Genomic DNA, 19,119 nt, shown 5'->3' with positions numbered 1-19,119 from the left:
AGAGCAGAATTGCTCTGCTGTGTGTGAGCAAGGAAGCAGCCTGGAAGCTTTAGGAAAAAAATATAGTGGGTGGAGAGGAAGTATGTGATTACAGAAGCCAGAGCCATTTGTGTTGTGCTGTTGTAATTGCTGTCTCCAGTGCCAGCTGCCCAGTGTTCACCCCACCAGATGGGAGCTGGAGCTTTCAGAGGTGCCTGGGAAGCGCATCCAGGAGGTTTTTGCTTGTAGGACAGACAGGGGCTGCTGCTTGTCCTGGAGAAGAGATTGGGCAGGGCGGGTACCGTGGTGCCCTGGGAGCTGCTGTGCCAGCATTTTTCTGATCCACTCAGTGATTCCCAGTGCAAACTCAGGAACAGAGAGCGTGATGTCATGTCTGTTGTGGGTTTAGGTGTATGGGCTAATCCCCAGCTGGCAGCTCTCACTTCCTAATAAAGGGTGAGGGACTCCCTTCTGCCCCGTTTTGGAGGTGATGTGGAGCCATTCCATGCTCCTCACTCCCACTTTGACTGGCTGGTTCCTGTCATGTCAGGTTGGATGTGTGTGGGAACAGCTCTTGGGAAGAGCAGGGCATGCAGTGAAACGAGAAGTGGGGTGACAACAGGGCTGGGAGCAGGCTCTGAAAAAAAGGGGAAGAGGGAGTTTCCTGGCTTTGCAGACTCCTGGCAGTGCTCATCTGCCTTAAGCTCTGTCTCTGCCACGCAAACATCAGAGTGGAGTTACTGTGGCACCCTGAAAAAACACAGCTTGTGTGTGCACCAGGGTCAGGAGCTTGGCAGATGTTCTCCAACTGCAGCAGGTACCAAATGAGAGCAGTTGTGGTTAGAGGCTGACCTGAGGGTGCATTTGGCTCCTGAGGCCTTGGCTGTGCCACTGCTCAAATAATCCTCTCGTCATAGTGGCTTTTTTCCTCGTGCTCCCACCCGAAGCTGAGTTTGGGGCCTCCTGGCAGATCAGACACTGGCAGCTCCCTGTGGGCTGAATTCCAGACTCTGCCATCCTCCCTGGATACAGCAGCACCCAGCGAGCAGCAAGGAAAGGTGGTTTGTTAATTCTTTTACTACTTAATCTATAAATGTACAGTGCTGTGCAGCTGAGATTGCATTTGTTCCAAAGGCAGGCAAAATGAGACAACCTATGCTACAGAAAATTCCTCCTCCATTTAGTAACAGCCACCTTGATGCAGTGCATCAGATGGTAATTTGTTGTGAAAAACCTGTGAATAATGTGTATTTTCTTACAAAACCTGATTCCAGTCAGCAGTGATAAAAGTTCTAGTGGATGCTGTTCTGCAAAACCAATTTCACATTAGCTGTGAAGTTAGAAAATGAGCACAGTGAAAGACATCTGTGGTTTTGAAATCTGAAGTGAAACATTAAGTTTGTGAAAGAGAGAATTCAGATTATTTCCTGAAGCTCAAAAGCATTCAAATAGGTAAAACTCTTTTACTCACTGCCTTGTAAAGAAGTCCATGGCAGTTGCCAAAATAATTTTGTTTATAACCACATTATCTTGAAAATCAAACCTCCTTTTGCTTCCTGAGGAACCTCCTGAGGTGTGGTGACTCTTTGGTGACAGAGGATGCTGTGCTGAACTGCAAAACTTCACCAAGAGCCTGAGTAACTCCATGGAAAGTTCTCAGCTCTACAGCAAATATTTCCCCCGACTGCAGCTCAGTGGAATTTGGTGCAGCTGTCAACTCAGACGTTAAAAACTTTGAAGTTCAAACAGAAAACAGGGCTTAATCTCTCACCCAAATGGGCACACTCACAATGAGATGCTTTTGCACAGTTTAATAAAGGCATCTCCTCACACACATCATTTACTTCACAGGTTAAAAACAAGGTTCTTTAAATACACTTCTTTGGCTGATCCCTAATGAGCTCCCACAGACACATCAAACTTCCCAGCAGAGACACAATTAACACTGGGCTGTCCTTGATAGCAGTCTTCACATTTGCATAGATAAACGTTTAAATAAATGAATCCAAAAGTATGACAAACAAGGTAAGTTACAAACAAAATGGAGGCCTTCCAAATACCTGGAAGTGACTTGATTTCTACAGCAATCCTGCTTGGGGAAAAAAATGGAATCACGGGCTTATTTCAGCAGTTTTAGACTATCCCACACAAAAGTTTGGGACTGTTCAATTTGTGATTGACTCCCAGATATGCTACAGTTCAGTTCTGTTCAGTCCTCCCGAAGGTAAGGGTCATCACCTGCATCTATATTTCCTAAAATACCCTGTGGTGACAAAGATTCCTCTCCTTGAGCTTTTATGAGCTCCTCTGTTTGAGCTTCAGCTAATTTGGTCTCTGCTTTCTGGGACAGCTGCTTCACTTCTTGTACCTGTGACTTCACAAGCTGGATGTGGCTGCGGGCTGTCACCGAGGCCTGGTCTGCTCCTGGGGGTAAGAATTGAAATACTGGGTTAGAGGGGCACTGGGCAAACCTTCAGTTAAGGAAATGACTGCAATTAGCATCTGCTTTGCTGTGTTTGGATGGCTCTTGGGATGCATTAATGCTCAATGCATTTACTGTCCATTTACCTCAAACAATTTGTCTGCTTTGAGATTTCATTGCTCCCTTGAATTCTCCCACCCCACTGGGATACAGCTGGAGCTGGATCAGAGTGATCAGGTTGTGCCAGTGGGTTTGAGAACTAAGCCCAGCCCAGTCCTTGTGTACCAGGACCCTTCAGTCCTTGTCCTGTCCTGGCACCTACAGCAGCAGGAATTCCTGTTGAACACGGAATCCCTTATCCTTCCATTCTCCTACAGATTCTGTGTCTTTTTCAGGCACTTCCAGAGTTAGGGTGTCCCTTCATATTCACTGCTTTCCTCCCTTTCTCCATGCCATAAACTTTGCCAGTTTACCATAAACCAGCCCGTAACTCAATCTCAGAGCTATCGAACCTCTACACAGAGAAAAGACCAAAATTAGTATCTTTTCTTTCTTTAATACAACTGAACTCAGCTAGAAAGCCCTGCTGGACCCCTTATTTCTGTGGCTCCCACAACCATGTTTGAACCTGCATTTAAAAATGACTAAACTCTTCCCTCAAATACCTTTGGTCGCCTTTGGTCTTGACCTAAACCACATGTGAAGTTTCCAAGCCTAGTTCTCAGAACGCTTCTATAGACTCACAGCCAAAAAAAGAATGTAAGTTCTCAGCCCCTCTAAAAACCAGGCAGGAGCTGTGGATTGGTAAGTTAAGTGAATGAATATTCTGTGTGTCTCAGCTCTGTTCTCATTGAATAAGGGAAAAGGGGAAAGGAAGTGTCAGGGCTCACCTGACTGATAGGCAGCCTCTGCTGCCATCTCCGACAGGCGCAGTGCCGTCATCCAGCTGGACTCCAGCCTCAGGTATTCCTGCTGTTTTGTCTTCACCTGGGAGGAAAACAAGGTATTCTTTCACGAGGTGTAACCACCCCCAAGTGCTCTCCCACCCTTGTGAAACGGTGAGAGAGATCAGAATGTTCTGAGCAGGGTTTTCAGAGGCAGAGGGTGAGGGAAGGGAGGTGGCCACTCACATCGACTCTGGCTCCTATGACCACCTGCCACACTGCATCCACCTCCTCTGAGTTCATCTTCCCAAGAAGATTTGAGTATTGCTTGTAGAGAGACACCAGGGTATAAACTGCCTGCAGAGGAATCATTTCACACAGTCTGCACAGCTCTGATGCTGTCTCACAAAATTACTCTTCGTGTACTTGCTGTACTAATAAGGGCATAAACTGGAATGCAAATACTGTACTCAAAGTGGCACTTTATTTATAAAATTAAAACCATATCTTCTTGTTTCAGGCTTAAACATGGCTCACACCATTCTTCTGATGAAACTCAGTTCGTGGCCTTAGAAAGGCAGAGAAGGGAAATAAAATACCCAGGAATAGAGAACTCAGTACACAGGTAAATAGAAATAACTGCTATGAGTTTCTTCAGCCCCAGTTCTGAGTTTCAGGGTCATTTTGGCTTAAGTAAAAAGAAGGACTTTTTACATGAGCATGGAGTGAAGGACAAGGGGAATGGATTCAAACTGACAGAGGGAAGGGTTAGGTTGGATACTGGAAAAAATTCTTCCCTGTGAGGGTGGTGAGGCCCTGGCACAGGGTGCCCAGAGAAGCTGTGGCTGCCCCATCCCTGGAAGTGTCCATGGTCAGGCTGGATGAGGCTTGGAGCAACCTGGGATAGTGGAAGGTGTCCCTGCCTATGGCAGGGGAGTGGGACAGGATGATCTTTAAGGTCCCTTCCAACCCAAACCATTCTATGATTCTATCAATTTAACCCAAAAGCAACAGTTTAACAAAGCTACAACAATTTAACAAAGCTAAAAGTAATTTCCACATTTGGTGTCAAACAGTGATCCCATGGCTTCTGAGGGACCCGACATCTTCAACCCCACACCCCTTCGGTTAATTAATTTTTAGAAGTCCATTTTGAGCACGGTTTAAGAGGTGTAGTTAGTGCCAGATCATTCAGTATTCCCAGCAGTGACTGGTGCCAGGTGTGTGTTCTCTCAGCTCACCTTTGTGTACTCTGTGAGTGCCTCGATGAGGGCGTAGGTGGTCTGGGACAGCAGGGTGGCCGTGCTGTCTGTCACCAGGGACACGGCTCTTCTGATCAGGGCATCGTTACTGAGGGACACTGATCCCTGCTGCTGCAACACAAGGCATTTCCATGACCTTTACATCCACTTCCATATGGATATTAGTTAAAGACAAAGCTAAGGGAAAGCCTCACTGCTCTTTACGAGCCAAGCGCTCACAGAGGACATAATTCCAGGGTGAGAACAGGTCTGTACAAGGTTAAACAAGTGTTTTTGAACATTTAACTGCTCCCAGGGAGGGGCTGCCCCCCTCCCACATTACCTCCACAACAGGGACAGCACACAGGGCCACCCCCAGCCCCAGGGCCTGGTGCCACCGGCCGCTGGCACCCGAGAGGCCTCGTCTCCTCACGCTGGCCAGGACTGGGAAAGTGTGCCTGGAAATGCAAGGGGAAAAGATCAGCACAAGAAATAACCTGTGTCTGCTGGGGAACAGGGATCTAAGAGGAGAACAACCCCTAGAAGCTGTTCTAGGGGAACTAGTCCGTACCAGGCTTCTGGACTGCAGCTGCATAACAGTGAGTGGGTAAGCTTGTTTCAAATTTTGTATTGTCACTTAATTATTATTACTGAATTATTGTTACTTAAGTGCAAGAAAATAAGACAGGCACAGTAACTAGTGCATTGTTAAGAGAGGAAATCTTATCTGGTATAAGCACACTGCTGGTAGTCAGTAATATTGAAAATCAGGTTAAAAAACATGCTTGAAACTGGTGTTCGGTACATATACGTGAGAAATGTGACAGGGAATATGGTACAATCCAGCGACACTCGGACCTCCTGCGGCCAGTTTTCTTTACATCCCATGCCGTGCAAATGTCCCCCCAGGGTCAGGGCCTGTCACCGAAACACTCGAGCAGAAAAAGAAAGGAAAAGCACGGGAGCAGGGAGCATTTCTTTGTTATGCAGCAATCTTCCTGAAAAACGACCGGTCGGTTTTCCTCCTTGTGCGCGCTGCGCGTGCAGCACATGTGGCGCTGCGGGCGCTGTCCCAGCACGTCCCCCCCGCCCGGCCCCGCCGCGGTACCTGAGGACGGAGCAGCAGCTCCGCAGCCACCGCCCGCCCGCCGCCATCTTGGGCCGCCCGCCGCGCGGCGCGGTGACGTCACCGGGGGCGGGGCCCGGCGGGGCGGGGGCGGGAGCGGCGCGTGCGGGGCCGTGAGGGCGGCGGCGGGAGCGAGGGACGGGCGGAGTGAGGGGCGGCCGTCGGGGAGGAACCGAACCCTGCGGCACCTCCTCCTAAAGTGTTAGTGAGCCAGGCATTGCTTTATTGTGGCCGGAGATGCGTAGCGAGTCGTTCCAGGCAGATACATCCCCTTTAAGGCTTTTCACGTGCTTATCCACTTTAACATTTTAATTTTTGGTTCCAAGTCACACCATTCCCTTAATTTAATTAGTGTTCTATCGTTTATTGACTATTTTGGTCCGCATGCTTTGGACCTCTTATCGTTCTTCCTCAGAGAGTCTCCAACTCTCAGGTTGTAATGTCTTTTTTAATCCCCTTTGTATCTTCTGGTTACTCCAACATGTCTTTGAAGAACCAGAAATTTAAGATCCCTGATGTCCAACCTTTAACTTCCTCAGGCAAGAAGGGAGATTTAATCTCTGAAATAGAGCAGCACACAAGCTCTAAGTGGTGTCCAGGTGTTAGAAAAACAAATGACTTGTGGGTAGAATTGCCTTGTTAAGGTTTAGGGCTGGAGATGCTTCAGTGATCTCAGACCTGGGGTAGGTTAACAAAGTGTGAGGAGGAGGATTTCCACTGATGGTGGACACAGGGAATGCAGAATTTATGGGCCACAAACACATGGGGCAGAACTCCCAAGAGAAGGAAGAAACTAATAAACCCAACTCAGCAACTGGGCTGAAACCGGCTCCACGGGGGTAAGAGGTGATTCTGATCGACCCAACAAACCCCCAGACCCAAAATAAGAGAAAGACTGAGCATGGCACTAATTCACATGAGAAATAAGAGAATCATTAACCAAAAGAAGATAGAATACTAATTAATAAGAGAACTTGTAGCCCATGAACATTGATTCCTTTGTTTGCCCTTTCCTTGCCCCTGTACCTCACAAAACAGTAGGGAGAGGGAAACCTTGTACTGGTTTGGAAGGTCTTTTTCCAGGACTTCTAAATAAACTGACAAGTAATTTCTATCTCTCTGCCTTCACACCCTTAATTAGGCAGAGTTGGACAAGGCAGGACTTGTTTATTGAGATATTGGTCGTGTTGGAATTGTGTTGCATCCCTCCTGTCCCTCTTTAGACAGGGTGGGAGTCTCAGGAGAAAACTGCTGGGAGGCTTTTAAACATTTCAGGGAGACACAAAGAATCTGCAAGAGCCGCAAAAGATCAGCAAAGTGCATGCAGGTGGATACCTTTTCTTTTAATCTTTATTGTTTTTACATAAGAAAATAAGGTTGTGGTGAGGCTGTAAGGACACAAAACATTTGCAGGTTTGGCGCAGGGGGAAGAAGGGCTGTCCATCCCGTGTGCTGGGCACTGCAGAGCTGGTTGCCTCTGGAAAGCCGGTGGCTGCAGGAGCAAGAGCAGGAGCAGAGCCCTCATTTGAGCACCAAGAAGTAGGTGGTCCAGCCAGCGAGGAGCAGTGCCCCGAGCAGCACCGTGTAGCTGAACAGCACGAAGGCCAGCAGCTCCCTCAGCACCTTGAGGACGTGGATGGCGAAGGACTCCGGCATCGCGCTCTCCGGCAGGTAGGATCCCTGGGGCTCGATGCTCCTGCTCCTCCCCGGCCTGTAAGCACAGGGACAGGGTGAGTCTTCCCAAGCAGGGAGACTGTAATTCACAGTTTCTCCCCAGTGGCTCTGCCGTGGGGAGAAACCCTGTGATCAGGAGGGTTGATGTCCACCTAGAATGTTGTTAGTGTCTGCTGGGACTCGTGTGCCTGTTCAGAGTCCTCCCGAGCTGTGCAGTGTTGAAAGAGAGTTTGGAATCTGATCAAAGTCTCCCAGTTAGGACTGTTAACGGAGCAGATGGAAATACAGACACAGGCCGTGGGCACGGCTGTGTGGGTGAGGCCAGAGGCTCTTACAGAGTCCAGCTGGCTCCTGGAATCTTTCCCCTGTGGCAGAGGCTGGGTATCCAGGAAGCTTCAGGATCAGAGTGGCCACTGATGGTGCATTACCAACAGCGTGTTCTGATCAAAGTGGTCAATTCCTCCAAGGAAGCCACCATTAATATTTAATGCTATAATTGCATCTAATGGAAATACTGGCACAAACTGAGCCTTTTGTTTAAGAATGACGAAAACCGAGGCTTAAATACAAGTTTGAACAGGCAAATATTTATATCTCACGTTAAAAATAACCTTTAAATGGGAGACATAGGGTAAAATGCTTTAGAATTCATCTTATAGCTTTATTTTAAAGTCATACTTACACTTGCTTTGGAAGTAATTGCTTGATAGTTTAAAATTAAATCCAAACTCTTTCACAAAAGTCGTTGGCTCCTTAGACTTAAAGCTGTGAAGACCCACCTAAAAAATTCTATCATCTCTCCGATTTACATGTTCTTTTAAATTTTGATCACAACTGTGCCTGCTGAAAAATATCTTATGTGCTCTTGGTCAAGCACATAAAGGGAGTTTAAAATGAGACTTAAGATAAAGCAAACCCAAAAGGATTATTTCTCTTCTAAGCGGTCTAAAGGCAGCCAAAGTAAACTGAATTCTCATCCTGTCACTTACAATGTTTTTTAAAGAGGTCTTCTGGTAGAGTTCACTTTTTGCTGTTGTTAAAGAGTTCAGTCATTTCATTCTAAGCTCAGGCACATGTATATACTATAGGAATTATTTCATTTTTAAAGCAGCCGTGGTTTCCCCGTTGTTCAAGGTACTGAAGTTTTCTATCCACGGGCTTTACGGGATTTCTGGTTATCTGGAGAGATAAAGAAATGAACTGCTTACCCAGGCTCTAGTGTGTCAAGGTCCTGCTTCTCTCTAGTTCTGTTCTGCAGCTGTCCCTTGGATTTCTGTCTTCCAGGGGGTTTGTGCTGTGGGCTGATCCCGCTGTGATGCGCTCCGGAGCCGGGAGTACCGGGGTGTGTGTGCAGGACTGGTGCACTCACTAGGTGTGGTCAGGGCGGTTATGATACGACACAACGCGTCGTGCTCGGAGCAGCCAAACAGCTCCCCTTCCCCAGGGGGCTGCTGCCAACAGCATTTCCTGGGCTTAAGCACCAGGGCTTGGTGTTACCAGGTCAAAACCTGCAGTGGTTTAGTTGTGGGTTTTTTTTCCTCTAGCAAAATGTGTCATATTACATTTTTTACTCTGTTATCTGGGAGGCTGCTGTGCCTCTTGCTCTGTTCCCTGGGAGCCTTGTGTTCTGTGGGCCACTTGGGGAGGAGGAGGAGGATGCTCACACACAGCTGGGGCTGTGGGCTGTGGGTCCCAAGGGTGGGACTGAGCAGACTGAGTCTGGCTCTTTTACCAAAAGATTGGGCTGAAGGCAGCCTAATGCCTGCACTGTCACCTGGTGCCACCCTCGTCCTCCCAGGGTGTCACCCTGACCTTTCAGAGCACGAGCACTGCAGCCCCTGTGCAGTGAGGGCAGAAGGGAGCCAGGATATATGTTTATTTTTAGCAAAACTCCTTTCTGATAATGCTGTATGAAAAGTGAAAGTGTTCAGGGGTAGAGGTTGGGTGATGGGTTTTTTTTTGCTTGTAACGCAGACAGCAGAGAGAAGGAAGATCATGTTCTGCAGATCAAATCTCTTGCCTACAAATATATTATGATGTAGAAAATGGCCCCTTAATTTAATTAGGCTCCCTTGTCATCAAATTATTATCCACATGGTCAGCAGGGCCTTGGACAGAAGCAGAACATAATCAGCTGCTCAGGAAGCCTGTTAAGTAGTAATTGCTCCTCCAGGGAATTATCAATGTCAGGATGGCTTTTCTTTCTTTTTTTTTTTTTTTTTTTTTTTTTTTTTTTTTTTTGTTTTGTTTTGTTTTGTTTTGTTTTGTTTGCTTTTTTGTTTGTTTTTGTTTTGTTGTTTTGTTGTTGTTGTATAGTTCCAGGAAGAGACTTTCTCTAGGTGGAGTGGCCACACAGCTCTGTGCTGGGACAGGTCTGCAAAAAAATAGGCAGCAGTGTTGGTGATAAATTAAGAGTTTACCAAGTGTCTGGGGTTTTGCTTCTGGTGTTACTAACAAACATGTTTTGCTGGTCCAGGTGGAGAGTTAGGTCAGCTGGGGAAGTGGGGCTTTATTCACCTGTGGTACAGCTTTTACACAGCATGACCTCAGTTCACAAACCAGCCTGATCAGGGCTAGACATTTCCTCAGGATTGGTTCACTTTTTAAGATTTAAAAATAAAATAAAAAAAAAAATCTGGAAATTTCTATAGTACAAAGACCCCTCAGGCCAGGCCAAGGACACTGTAAGGGCTGCACTGAGTCACAGTTTCTTGTTTTCCTCTGCACAGTAACATCTGATTTTTGATCCAAAGCTAATTTAATTTTCTTTTTAAATACTCTGAAACTGCAGAAATAATGTAGAGGAAGGCAATCCATGCTTGCTCCCTGCATCATTGTCAAAGTTGAATAATTTCTTTTGTTTTTGTTTTTTTTTTTAAATCTGCATGTTGCCCACCCACCTCAATAAAATCTCTGAAGACTGAAACTGTATTTTTCTTTAAAAGTCAGGAAATCCCACAGATATTTCCAATGCAGTATGTTAGGTGGCAGAACAGAATGAAATTTTGAATGAGTTTAAAGAAAAAACATTCAGATATTAAAAAATTTATTTTAAGTAATTCAGTTGTCTTGGGGCAGGGGCAGAAGAACACAGCTACCACAGTGCAGGGTTTTATTTATTTTTGTATTCCAGAGAGAGAGAGTGCAAACACTTCCAAAAAAAGATCAAATACATCTTTATTTTATTCTCATAACTGGAGTTAAGCAGGCAGAGGGGGGCCATGAAGGGGCTTCATTTGGCAGAACTCAGAAAATAAAACAACATGCCAAAACCCACAGTCACAACTGTGACAACTTGGAAAAATGAAGGTGTTTACTGGGCCAGGTTATGCAGAATAACTAAAAGCAGAAACGTTTGGTAAGAAAGTGATTTAAGTTGTGGTTTGTTTTTTTTTAGTTGTCTTTAACTATTTAGGAGTCCCCAGTGGGGGCTGTTAAAGCCTGTGAGTACAGTGACTGTGCCCACCAGGCACCAACACCACCCCTGCTCTGCCTTCCCAGCCTCTGGAAGCTGCCTCTTCTACACACTGGCTCAGCAACACCAAGGGCCCAGCCACCAAGGCTGTGGAAAATTCCATTTTATAAGTTTGAGCTCTACAACACCTTGTGACAGCGAGTACCACCGTTTATAACCTCAGCAGGGGGGTGAAAAAAGTGTCTGTTTTAAACCCGCTGTTTACTGGGTCCCTGTTGTTGCTGGGTTTGGCCCAAGTCCCACCTGGGGAGTGTCTGTGTGTCTTCAACCATCGGCTCCTGACACACTGATGTAATTCAGACTCTGGAGTAGCTTTCCACAGTCAGGTGGGAGTACCTGGGACAAACAAGCCACCTCACAATGATCCCTTCAAGGATAAAGTGAAGTAAAAGGCTCAAGGATCAGAGGCACATAACTCTGACAAACACACCCAGTGCATCCATGGAATGTACCAAGCACCAGAGAGAGAGAGAGACTGGGAATACTGGTATGAAATCAGGAACAGACAACATCCTGCCTGCATCTCCCACTAAAACTAAACAGAAAGAAAAAAAAAAGCAGCAATTTGCCAAAGAGAAGGACCAGGGCACATCCCCAGTCCCCCTGTGCTTGGCTGCCAGGTCAGACCACGAGCAGGGATTTCTCATTCTCTCCCATGGTTTATTCCATCCTTAGTGCCTCCCAGCACTGCTTGTTTAATAGGAAGTTCCACAAATGGCTGGAACACAAGTGCAGAAGGGATGAGGGTCACTGGATCATGAGCTGGTCTCAGGAGAGCTCCTTTCAGTGCCGTGTTTCTCCAGTGTTCAAGCAGCAGCAGAGCCAGGACCAGACGTGCCTGTGTCACACAGGGCCTCTCGCTTTACTGTCTCTCACCACACACCCTAGAAAGGGGTAGGCTCCAGTTTTTCCATCAAGGATTTGATCCAGGTTGTTCCATTGATGAGCTTTGTGGTGGCAATGACGTACTCTGTGCCTCCATCTTCCATCTGGGACAGGAACCTCAGCGCAGCGATCTCCGCGTACGTCACCCCTCCCAGGAAGAACACCAGAGTGACCCTGTTCTCCCCGTGCTGACCTGGGGAGCCAGGGAAAGGGGCAGGTTGGCTTAGTTTGAGTTTTACAGCTCCTGTGCATCAACTGTCAGTCAAACTCAAATGACCTAAAACTGAACTACAGAGAGCAGCTGAATTATGGGGAAAATTTATTGGGTGAATCCAGACCCTGCTCCCGCCCTGGAGTCTCTTTATAGATGTGCTTCTGCCTGACCAGTTTTAATGCTGGGTAGGTGAAGCTGACATTCTTTGTAAAGTAATTTTGCACACTAAAATCACAGGCTGGAGTTTATTTTAGTACTCTGATGGGAAGTTAAAACAATTTGTCACAGGATGGTTAGTTAGATCTAATACTGCAGAGGGACAGGGAGGCCTGGGCTCTGCCAGCCCCTGATTTCACTTTGCCTCATTCCAGCCTAACAGAGATACACTTCTCTTTAAAACAAGGGAAAACAAGGCAAAACTTACGCTTTTTCTGAAGGCCAGTGGGTAACTGCTGCCTCTCCTCAAAATGGGGCCCTGGCAGCATCTTCAGCACCTCCTCGATGCTCCTCCAGCCCGGGCGGGCCAGGAGCTGTGCCAGGCGCACGCTCAGCGGGGCGTAGCCGCTGTACACGTACGAGATGTCGTTGGGGTTCTGGGGGAGAGAGCACGGGGGGAGCAGCAGGTCAGAGACACCTCACGCTGCAAAACAGCACCACAGAAATAAATCACATGAAAAAAAAAAGGGTGTTCCCGCTGTGTTCTGTGGTTGTATGCAGGGCTCGTGGCTGGTTTTACCTGTTCACCAGTTACCAGTGCCTGCTTACCTGTTCATTAACATCATCCATCCACAGGCGCAGGGTTTTCCTGATCGTGGGGTAGTTATTCCTGCCACTTGTCTGAGGTTTCAGCAGTCCAGCTTTTTCCAGGTTGTTTAAAGTCAATATATGTTCGTAGCCATAAGTCTGCAATATGAAGAAATCACCTTTAATACCCTGTCAGTAACCCATGACCAGAGTGTTAAAAAAAAAATGGCAAAGATATTAATTTTAAAAAAGTGTTTGTTTAAAAGAGTTTATTAGTTAAGATCTCTCTAGAGTGTATCCCATTTAGAGTGTTTAAAACATAACAGTAAAAAGAGCAGTGATATAAACCTGCTGTATCTACGTGTTGTAACACACACAAACACCCCCCAGTCACTGCTGTCAGCCCAGATTGACTCTCTGTGTTCCCTCTGTGCACGCTGGAACTCAACACTACCCTGGTTTAAGATGTGCCTGCCTAGAATGCAAGTGTTGTAGAGCTGAGGATTTGATATGGATTTTCTCAGGAATTTCTTGATCCAAAAGTTAGAGCCCAACCTGGAGAATCTCTCTCTTGTAATGGTCCAGAACCTTCTGCTTCAGTCCACTGTTGCACACGGATTGCAAGCAAACAAGACGCAAGATCTTGATTAATGGATGTTTTTGAGCTATGCAGTCTTCAATATAATTGTTAACCTATTAAATAAAATACATAAACTGTTATTTAAAGAACTGTTAAAGTGCCCAGAAGACCTGGAAAGAAAGATCTAGTTTGCTCAGTGTCTCCAAAACAGCAAGAAAGAGGGTCCAACTGTTCTCCAGACAGCTCAGAACCATCTGCAAAACAGTGACCCAGGTTCCACCTGGGCTCTCCCTGAAGGATGGCAGTTCCACAGGCACCAGCCAGACTTCACCTGATGCACTAAAAATTTCTAATGAACCATCTTCAACGTTTCACCAATCCCTCCCAGCACACAGTGCCCCTGCCCAGGTCAGACCCCCCGTGTACAGCTGCATCCCGGGCAGGGACAGCTATTTCAGCGAGGCAAGTCACCAGACATCATCTACATCAGATATTTCCTCTCTTGAAAAAACCCAAATGGAAAAAAAAAACATTTTGAAGACGTAAGAGTCACTAATTGTCATTATCTACTTACCTTGTCTGTGTCTATTCCAGACATGAACTCTTGCTCCACTGTTAAATTATCGAAGAAATCCTCAGATGCTTCGGGAAAAGAATGAAAATCAACACAACAGCAACAGACAGCCTATTTTCTACTTTTAACCTTTCAGCAGAGATGCACTGGATGGAGCAAAGCCAGTTTTTGCCAGGCTGAACAATGTCCATCAAATCACCTGTCCTCTGGCTGTATTTAAAGCAGCCCAAGGGGGTGCTGAGCACATACTCACTGGTGATGTCCTTGATGAGCTCTGCAATGGAGGTGTGGTTGGCCAGCGAGCTCCTGGCCGCCTGCATGTGGGGCAGCTGGGACACAAACTGCTTGATCTCCCCCACCGTCTTCGCGTGGTGCCTCTCCTGGAGAAACCCATCGCTGAGGTTAGGACTTGTGCACGTCAGGAACACTGATTAGGGCATTTTATCATGGAAAGCTATTTTACTGTACTCACTGCACCTGCAGGAGTTAGAGATATGTGACCTTTTAGATAAAAGACTTTAAATGCTTTCACTGAAGTCACAGCATTACCTGTAACAGCACTTGGATCACTGGAAGAGGCAGGATATAATACAACAGGATCATCATACTGGTTGTCTTCCATTACACTTTATCCAACCTTTATCCACCTTTGTCTGACTCCAGCCATCACTACTTGCTCTCCTCCATTTCCCTACCAGGGAAAACTGCCTTTTTCACACAAAGAGGAATTACTTTGCTGGCTGCCAGGAAACCTGGAGCTCTAGGCCAATGCTGTCAGAGCTGGGGGGATATTTCTCCTGGGAGCAGGAGTGAAAGGTGCTGGGAGCTGGGCTGGCAGGCTCTGCCATTCCCTGTACCTGGCTGCAGCAGTGTCCCAGGCTCTGAGCCAGGATGTGCTGAAGCCCCTGCAGAGTTCAGCTCTCAGAGCAGTCCAGAGGTCTGCACTGCATTTGGGTCACTTGCCTCTTGCTGCAACTTGGAATAAAAATAATACTAATTTGACTCGGATGTGAAGGATTTAAACGGGCAAGTGCAGGCAGGACAGTGATAATGATGGAGCCTGCAATCTAAGAAGTCCTCTGCTGCCAATATGCTGCTGTTTCATTATCACCTATTACCACTGACAATTTGTTAAAATTCTCTTTTTGTTAACAGCCAGTAGGAATAATCCAGCTTTAGCTCCTCCAGCACCGGTACTGCAGAAGCAAACATATACTAGGAGAGGAGGCTGAGCACTCAGTATTTCAGTTAAGGTACAGCTACCTCATCTTTGATGTGGCAGAGGTGAAGGGACATAAAGGAAACACAATCAAAGAGTATAATGAGTTCTCTTGAGAATCCCCATGAAGTCTGAAAGCCGAGATCTCAGTTTCTTTATGAATCATCAACAGGATGTTTTCAAACAAAACCACAAACATGCCCCCCCCAACTTTCCAGCTCTGTCTAAGGCGACACATGAGCATGAATTTACAGGTTAAAACTTCTGCAAGGCAACTGTCTTTTCCACATTCCTATTTGTTTTTTATGCCAGCCATAATAAGCTGTTCTGGAGTTTTATTGCTTAAAGCCTTTTCTCTGCATCCTCAGGGAATACAAAGGGAAAAGGACCTTTCAGTGAACAAGAGCAGCAAAGTGGAACTGAACAGCACACTAAAACTGAACTTTGGCCTCTTGCAGAGGGAAGCAGCACCTGACTGTCCTGCAGATCAAGGGATGCAATTCCTGTTGTGGAAACTATGGGCTCACATGGCAGAAGCTCTGAGGAGAAGCAAAACCCCAGAACAGAATTGTGGGGAGAAGAGGAGGATCCACATTACTACAGGATTCTTCAAAGGAGATTTTACCAACACCTTCCAGTCTGAGTGGAGCTGGTCTCACCCCAGGGCAGGGGAACAGACTGGAGTGGCTTCTCAAGACTATCTGTTTTTACTCTGCCTGGGGCATTACTCTGTGGCAGAGCTGCCAGTCACTGCCCTGCTGAGGGCAGACTGACTTAGCTGATGACAAGTACACCCAAGGGATGCACTGTTGGACCCAGGCCTCACCTCAAAGGCTGCTGAGATGATCTTGGCTTTCTTGCTGAGCACTGACCCCACGGCATTGAAGTTCTTGTCGCGGATCTCGGCGTACAGCTCCTCTGCAGAGTTCAGCTGCAGCTTCTTGGGTTCCGTGGGGAGATCCTTCCCACCCTCACCCTGCTTCTTTGGGGCAAACTTCTCAGGAGGGAGTTTCACATAAGCTATCAAATGCAGAGAAACCACCCTTAAAGGACTGGAACTTCACCACCAGAAGTAATGATCAGCAGGCTGTGGGAACATGTCCCCTGGGCTGGAAACAGCTCTGAGCAGCAGAGCAAATATAAACACCCAGACCCCTCAGTGCTTAGGTGTTAATTAAGGAGAGTCTCACTGCACTCGCCCAGGGACCTACACAAACACACGTGATCAGAACCCAAGTGCCAGCTGCTTTCAGAGAGGCTTGGATGAGCCCTGCAGCCAGTCCAGTCCAGCAGTAGAAATTAGAGCCCATAAAGGCCTCTCTGGAGTTTTCTTACGACCTCCTGAAGAGAAGGAGTACACTCTGAATGGCCTCCAAAAACTGTCCCTGTCCCCTCAGTGTGACACATGATCCAGCCAGGCTGGAGGGTGAAGGCACACACTATTTCTACTTGTACACCATGTGTTCTGTGGCTGCACCCACCCAGCATCCAAAATATGCCCATTCAATAACCACACACTGTTCAGCTCCCCTTCCCATCCAAAAAGAGCCAGAGTGGATCTTGATGGGCTCCATCTTGGGACTGAATCAACCTGCACTCACTTCAGCTGAGCTGCTCCCACCCTCCAGCCATTCAGTGAAGCAGAAACCACTGTGACACACTGCAACCGGCTCCAGCACACGGGAAACCTCCCCCAGGACATGGGAAACTTTCCCCAGGGCACGGGAAACCCCCCTTCCCCACAAAACTCACTGTTCTGGATGCCATAGATCTCATCTATCAGCCCCTCGTACGTCAGCTGCGTGGCCAGCGGCGTCAGCAGGTCGACGTTGCGGTCCAGCAACAAGAGGGTATCAAAGACGGGAAATATGGAGTTCTGGCTCCCAGGGAACTCACGCTTCATCCTGATCATCATGTTGGCCACGTGCTGAAAGGAAATCACGTCAGGCTGGTTACAGTCCAGGCCACAGCAGATGGATTTGAGCTCTGAGCCCTGCAAGCACATGCTCGTGCAAGCGTGGGCGCAGCCCTGGGTAAAAAGGAAGAGAATGGCCAGAGGTACAGACTGGCTGATGGACAGGGCAGGATGACACAGAGAAAACAAAGTCCTTCTCTTCTGCTCTCTGCAACTTAGCAAGACAGCAACTGGCCACAGCACTGCCTTCACCTCAAGCTGTTCTCTCACCACAAAAGGTACCAATTAAACCATAGGTTGATCGGAGAGAAGGAAAAGGACAAGTGAGTGTCATGGCTGGATTAAAAAACACCCAGAAGTGCATTTAATCAAACAACCCTTAAGGCAGTTCCAAAGAACAAGATGCATTTTTTCATCCTCACCCGAGCACAGTCGCCCTTCCCAAAAATCTGCGGGATGGTTCCGTAGAGAGCCTGCAGTGTCATCAGCCCCTTTGCTGCATGGTACAGACTGGTCTGGTCACTCTCCAGGTAACATTCCTAAAGAACAAGAAGGATTCTGCTAAGAGGTGTTGATCCAACACAGCTGCTTCCACAGCAGTGTGAGGTTTATATGAACAGTTCAGACAAGACACAGGCTGGGAAAAAACTGTGGCTGTTGGACCTTATTATTTGTGCCATTGCTACAGCAAATCATTTGACTGGACCAGACACTACAGTATTTCTGAACTCCACACACAAATCCAGTTTGATGGAGCAAGAGAGCCAACCCAAAACCACAGAGGGTTTTCCCTCAAAGCGCTCACCTTGAAGGCACTCTCGGACTCCATGGAGAGCAGGTCCCCGTCGAAGGGGATGAGGTCCAGGCTGTACTGCTCGCGGTGGATGAAGGAGCCCAGCACACCCTGCTCCTTCAGCCACTGCTCGCACAGGAGACTGCGGCGTGGCACGAACAGGATGTGGAAATCCCTCTGGGGAGAGCGGCCTCTATCCTCCCTGGAAGAGCCACAGCAGGAGCACTGCACTGGGTTATTATTGCCAACTCCCAGCTTTGCATGTTAGAGTGTCCAGGATGCACAACCCAGCCGAGTGCAGGCACAGGTCTGGCACCAGGGCAAGGGGACTTGGTTATCCTGCAGTTCCCAAAATGAGCATCAATCCAAGCACGACTCGTTCCAGCTAATTAGAAAGAACATATATCCTCATAAGGAGGAACAGATCCTCTGAATGGCAGCCAAAGAGAAGCCCCTCTCTCTCCCCACTCAACCCTCCCGAGTGGCTGTGCTGCAGTCTGGTGTCTGCACGTGGTTCCTCGTTCCCTGCCCAGGTATAACAAGCCAGCCAGTGGTTCAGACCACCCCTGGCCGCCCTCCCCTGCCCGCGGTACCTGAGCACGTTGTCGGTGATGATGTCCATCAGCTCCAGCTTGGGCCTGACGAAGAAGATGATGTTCTTGACGTCGGCCGGGGGCAGCCGGCCCAGCTTGAGCGTGAACATCTTCTCCACCTCATGCTCCTGTGCGGGGGCACGGGCGTCACCCGAGAGCGGCGCGGCCGGGGCAGGGCTGGGAGCCTCCCCCGACCCGCCCGGCGCTTACCTTGAGCAGCGAGTACTGCGCGATCAGCCCGAAGGGCCCGGTCAGGTACTCGTCCCACACGATGGCCTGGAGAGGGGACAGCGGGGTCAGCAGGGGACAGCGGGGGCCACGATCCATCCCCATCCCGGCCCCGCACTCCCACCTTGGACCCCGCGCCCCCACCTTGGACCCCGCGCCCACCTTCGGTCCCGCTCCCGCCCTGGACCCCGCTCCCCTCGCGGTCCCCGCGCTCCCACCTTGGAGCCCGCGCACTTGTCGAGGAACTCGCGGAGCTCCCGCCGCCCCGCCTCCCTCAGCGCCGTCAGGTTCACCCTGCCCGAGCTCAGGTGCGCCGCCATGGCCGCCCCGCCCGCCCGCCCGCGTGACCGCGGGGCGGGGCCGCGCAGGCGCGCCGGGCTCGGCCCCGCCCGCCGCTGTGAGGGCAGGAGCGGGAGCGTCGGGGGGCACAGCCCGCGACCCCGAGAGCGCCCTGTAGGGTTATTTGTATCTGTCCCGTGTTAGCAGCAGTGCGACATCAGGACCAGGGAAGGGATTCTCTCTCTGCTCGGCACTGGAGAGGCCACACCTCGAGTGCTGTGTCTGGTTCTGGGG

At 48.5% G+C, this 19,119-nt stretch overlaps 2 protein-coding genes and 1 long non-coding RNA gene across 6 annotated transcripts in view; 1 reads left to right on the top strand and 2 right to left on the bottom strand.

The window, feature by feature from the left end:
* Window positions 1-18,895, bottom strand: part of VPS33A (VPS33A core subunit of CORVET and HOPS complexes) — a 117,170-nt gene extending 98,275 nt beyond the window's left edge. The window contains exons 1-13 of one of the 3 annotated variants that reach the window (XM_051785761.1): window positions 18,765-18,892; window positions 18,529-18,594; window positions 18,319-18,446; window positions 17,738-17,927; window positions 17,355-17,471; window positions 16,770-16,944; window positions 15,844-16,037; window positions 14,052-14,178; window positions 13,799-13,866; window positions 13,200-13,337; window positions 12,666-12,803; window positions 12,325-12,493; window positions 9,523-11,879 (exon numbers count right to left, since the gene is read on the bottom strand). In XM_051785761.1, coding sequence (XP_051641721.1) covers window positions 11,686-11,879; window positions 12,325-12,493; window positions 12,666-12,803; window positions 13,200-13,337; window positions 13,799-13,866; window positions 14,052-14,178; window positions 15,844-16,037; window positions 16,770-16,944; window positions 17,355-17,471; window positions 17,738-17,927; window positions 18,319-18,446; window positions 18,529-18,594; window positions 18,765-18,866 — 1,806 coding nt within the window. In that variant the 5' untranslated portion in view covers window positions 18,867-18,892 and the 3' untranslated portion in view covers window positions 9,523-11,685. Of the gene's footprint in view, window positions 1-9,522; window positions 11,880-12,324; window positions 12,541-12,644; window positions 12,804-13,199; window positions 13,338-13,798; window positions 13,867-14,051; window positions 14,179-15,843; window positions 16,038-16,769; window positions 16,945-17,354; window positions 17,472-17,737; window positions 17,928-18,318; window positions 18,447-18,528; window positions 18,595-18,764 lie in introns of those variants that run through there. The other 2 variants (XR_007904268.1, XM_051785762.1) reach the window with 2 other exon arrangements.
* Window positions 1,776-5,728, bottom strand: DIABLO (diablo IAP-binding mitochondrial protein). Of its 2 annotated transcripts, none has more exons than XM_051785764.1 (6): window positions 5,635-5,728; window positions 4,870-4,984; window positions 4,527-4,658; window positions 3,532-3,642; window positions 3,292-3,388; window positions 1,776-2,403 (listed from the first exon to the last, which is right to left on the bottom strand). In XM_051785764.1, the coding sequence occupies exons 1-6, from the start codon at window positions 5,679-5,681 to the stop codon at window positions 2,189-2,191; spliced, it is 717 nt and encodes a 238-aa protein (XP_051641724.1). In that variant the 5' UTR covers window positions 5,682-5,728; the 3' UTR covers window positions 1,776-2,188. The 2 variants fall into 2 exon arrangements, with proteins under 2 accessions (XP_051641724.1, XP_051641725.1); XM_051785765.1 differs by having other exon boundaries at window positions 4,527-4,655.
* LOC127470344 (uncharacterized) lies at window positions 5,771-8,526 on the top strand. The gene is made up of 3 exons (XR_007904269.1): window positions 5,771-5,853; window positions 6,876-6,979; window positions 7,066-8,526. It is a non-coding gene; the product is annotated as an uncharacterized LOC127470344 (long non-coding RNA).
* Window positions 18,896-19,119: the final 224 nt, after the last annotated feature.

The sequence above is a fragment of the Manacus candei genome, unplaced genomic scaffold (assembly GCF_025592945.1).
Source record: "Manacus candei isolate 608988 ecotype Guabito, Panama unplaced genomic scaffold, ASM2559294v1 h1tg000020l, whole genome shotgun sequence".
In the NCBI taxonomy this organism is placed as follows: domain Eukaryota; kingdom Metazoa; phylum Chordata; class Aves; order Passeriformes; family Pipridae; genus Manacus; species Manacus candei.
The sequence above is the reverse complement of the archived record's forward strand: the minus strand, read 5'-3'. Positions and strand labels throughout refer to the sequence as shown.

What these genes read in the sequence shown, in the direction of transcription:
- DIABLO (XM_051785764.1), bottom strand. Translation starts at nt 5,681, where the DNA reads ATGGCGGCGGGCGGGCGGTGGCTGCGGAGCTGCTGCTCCGTCCTCAG. An exon ending in CACTCACAGAGTACACAAAG is followed by an intron (nt 3,643 to 4,526) that starts GTGAGCTGAGAG and finishes ATTCCTCTGCAG; the next exon opens with GCAGTTTATACCCTGGTGTC. An exon ending in AGAGGCTGCCTATCAGTCAG is followed by an intron (nt 2,404 to 3,291) that starts GTGAGCCCTGAC and finishes TCTTACCCCCAG; the next exon opens with GAGCAGACCAGGCCTCGGTG.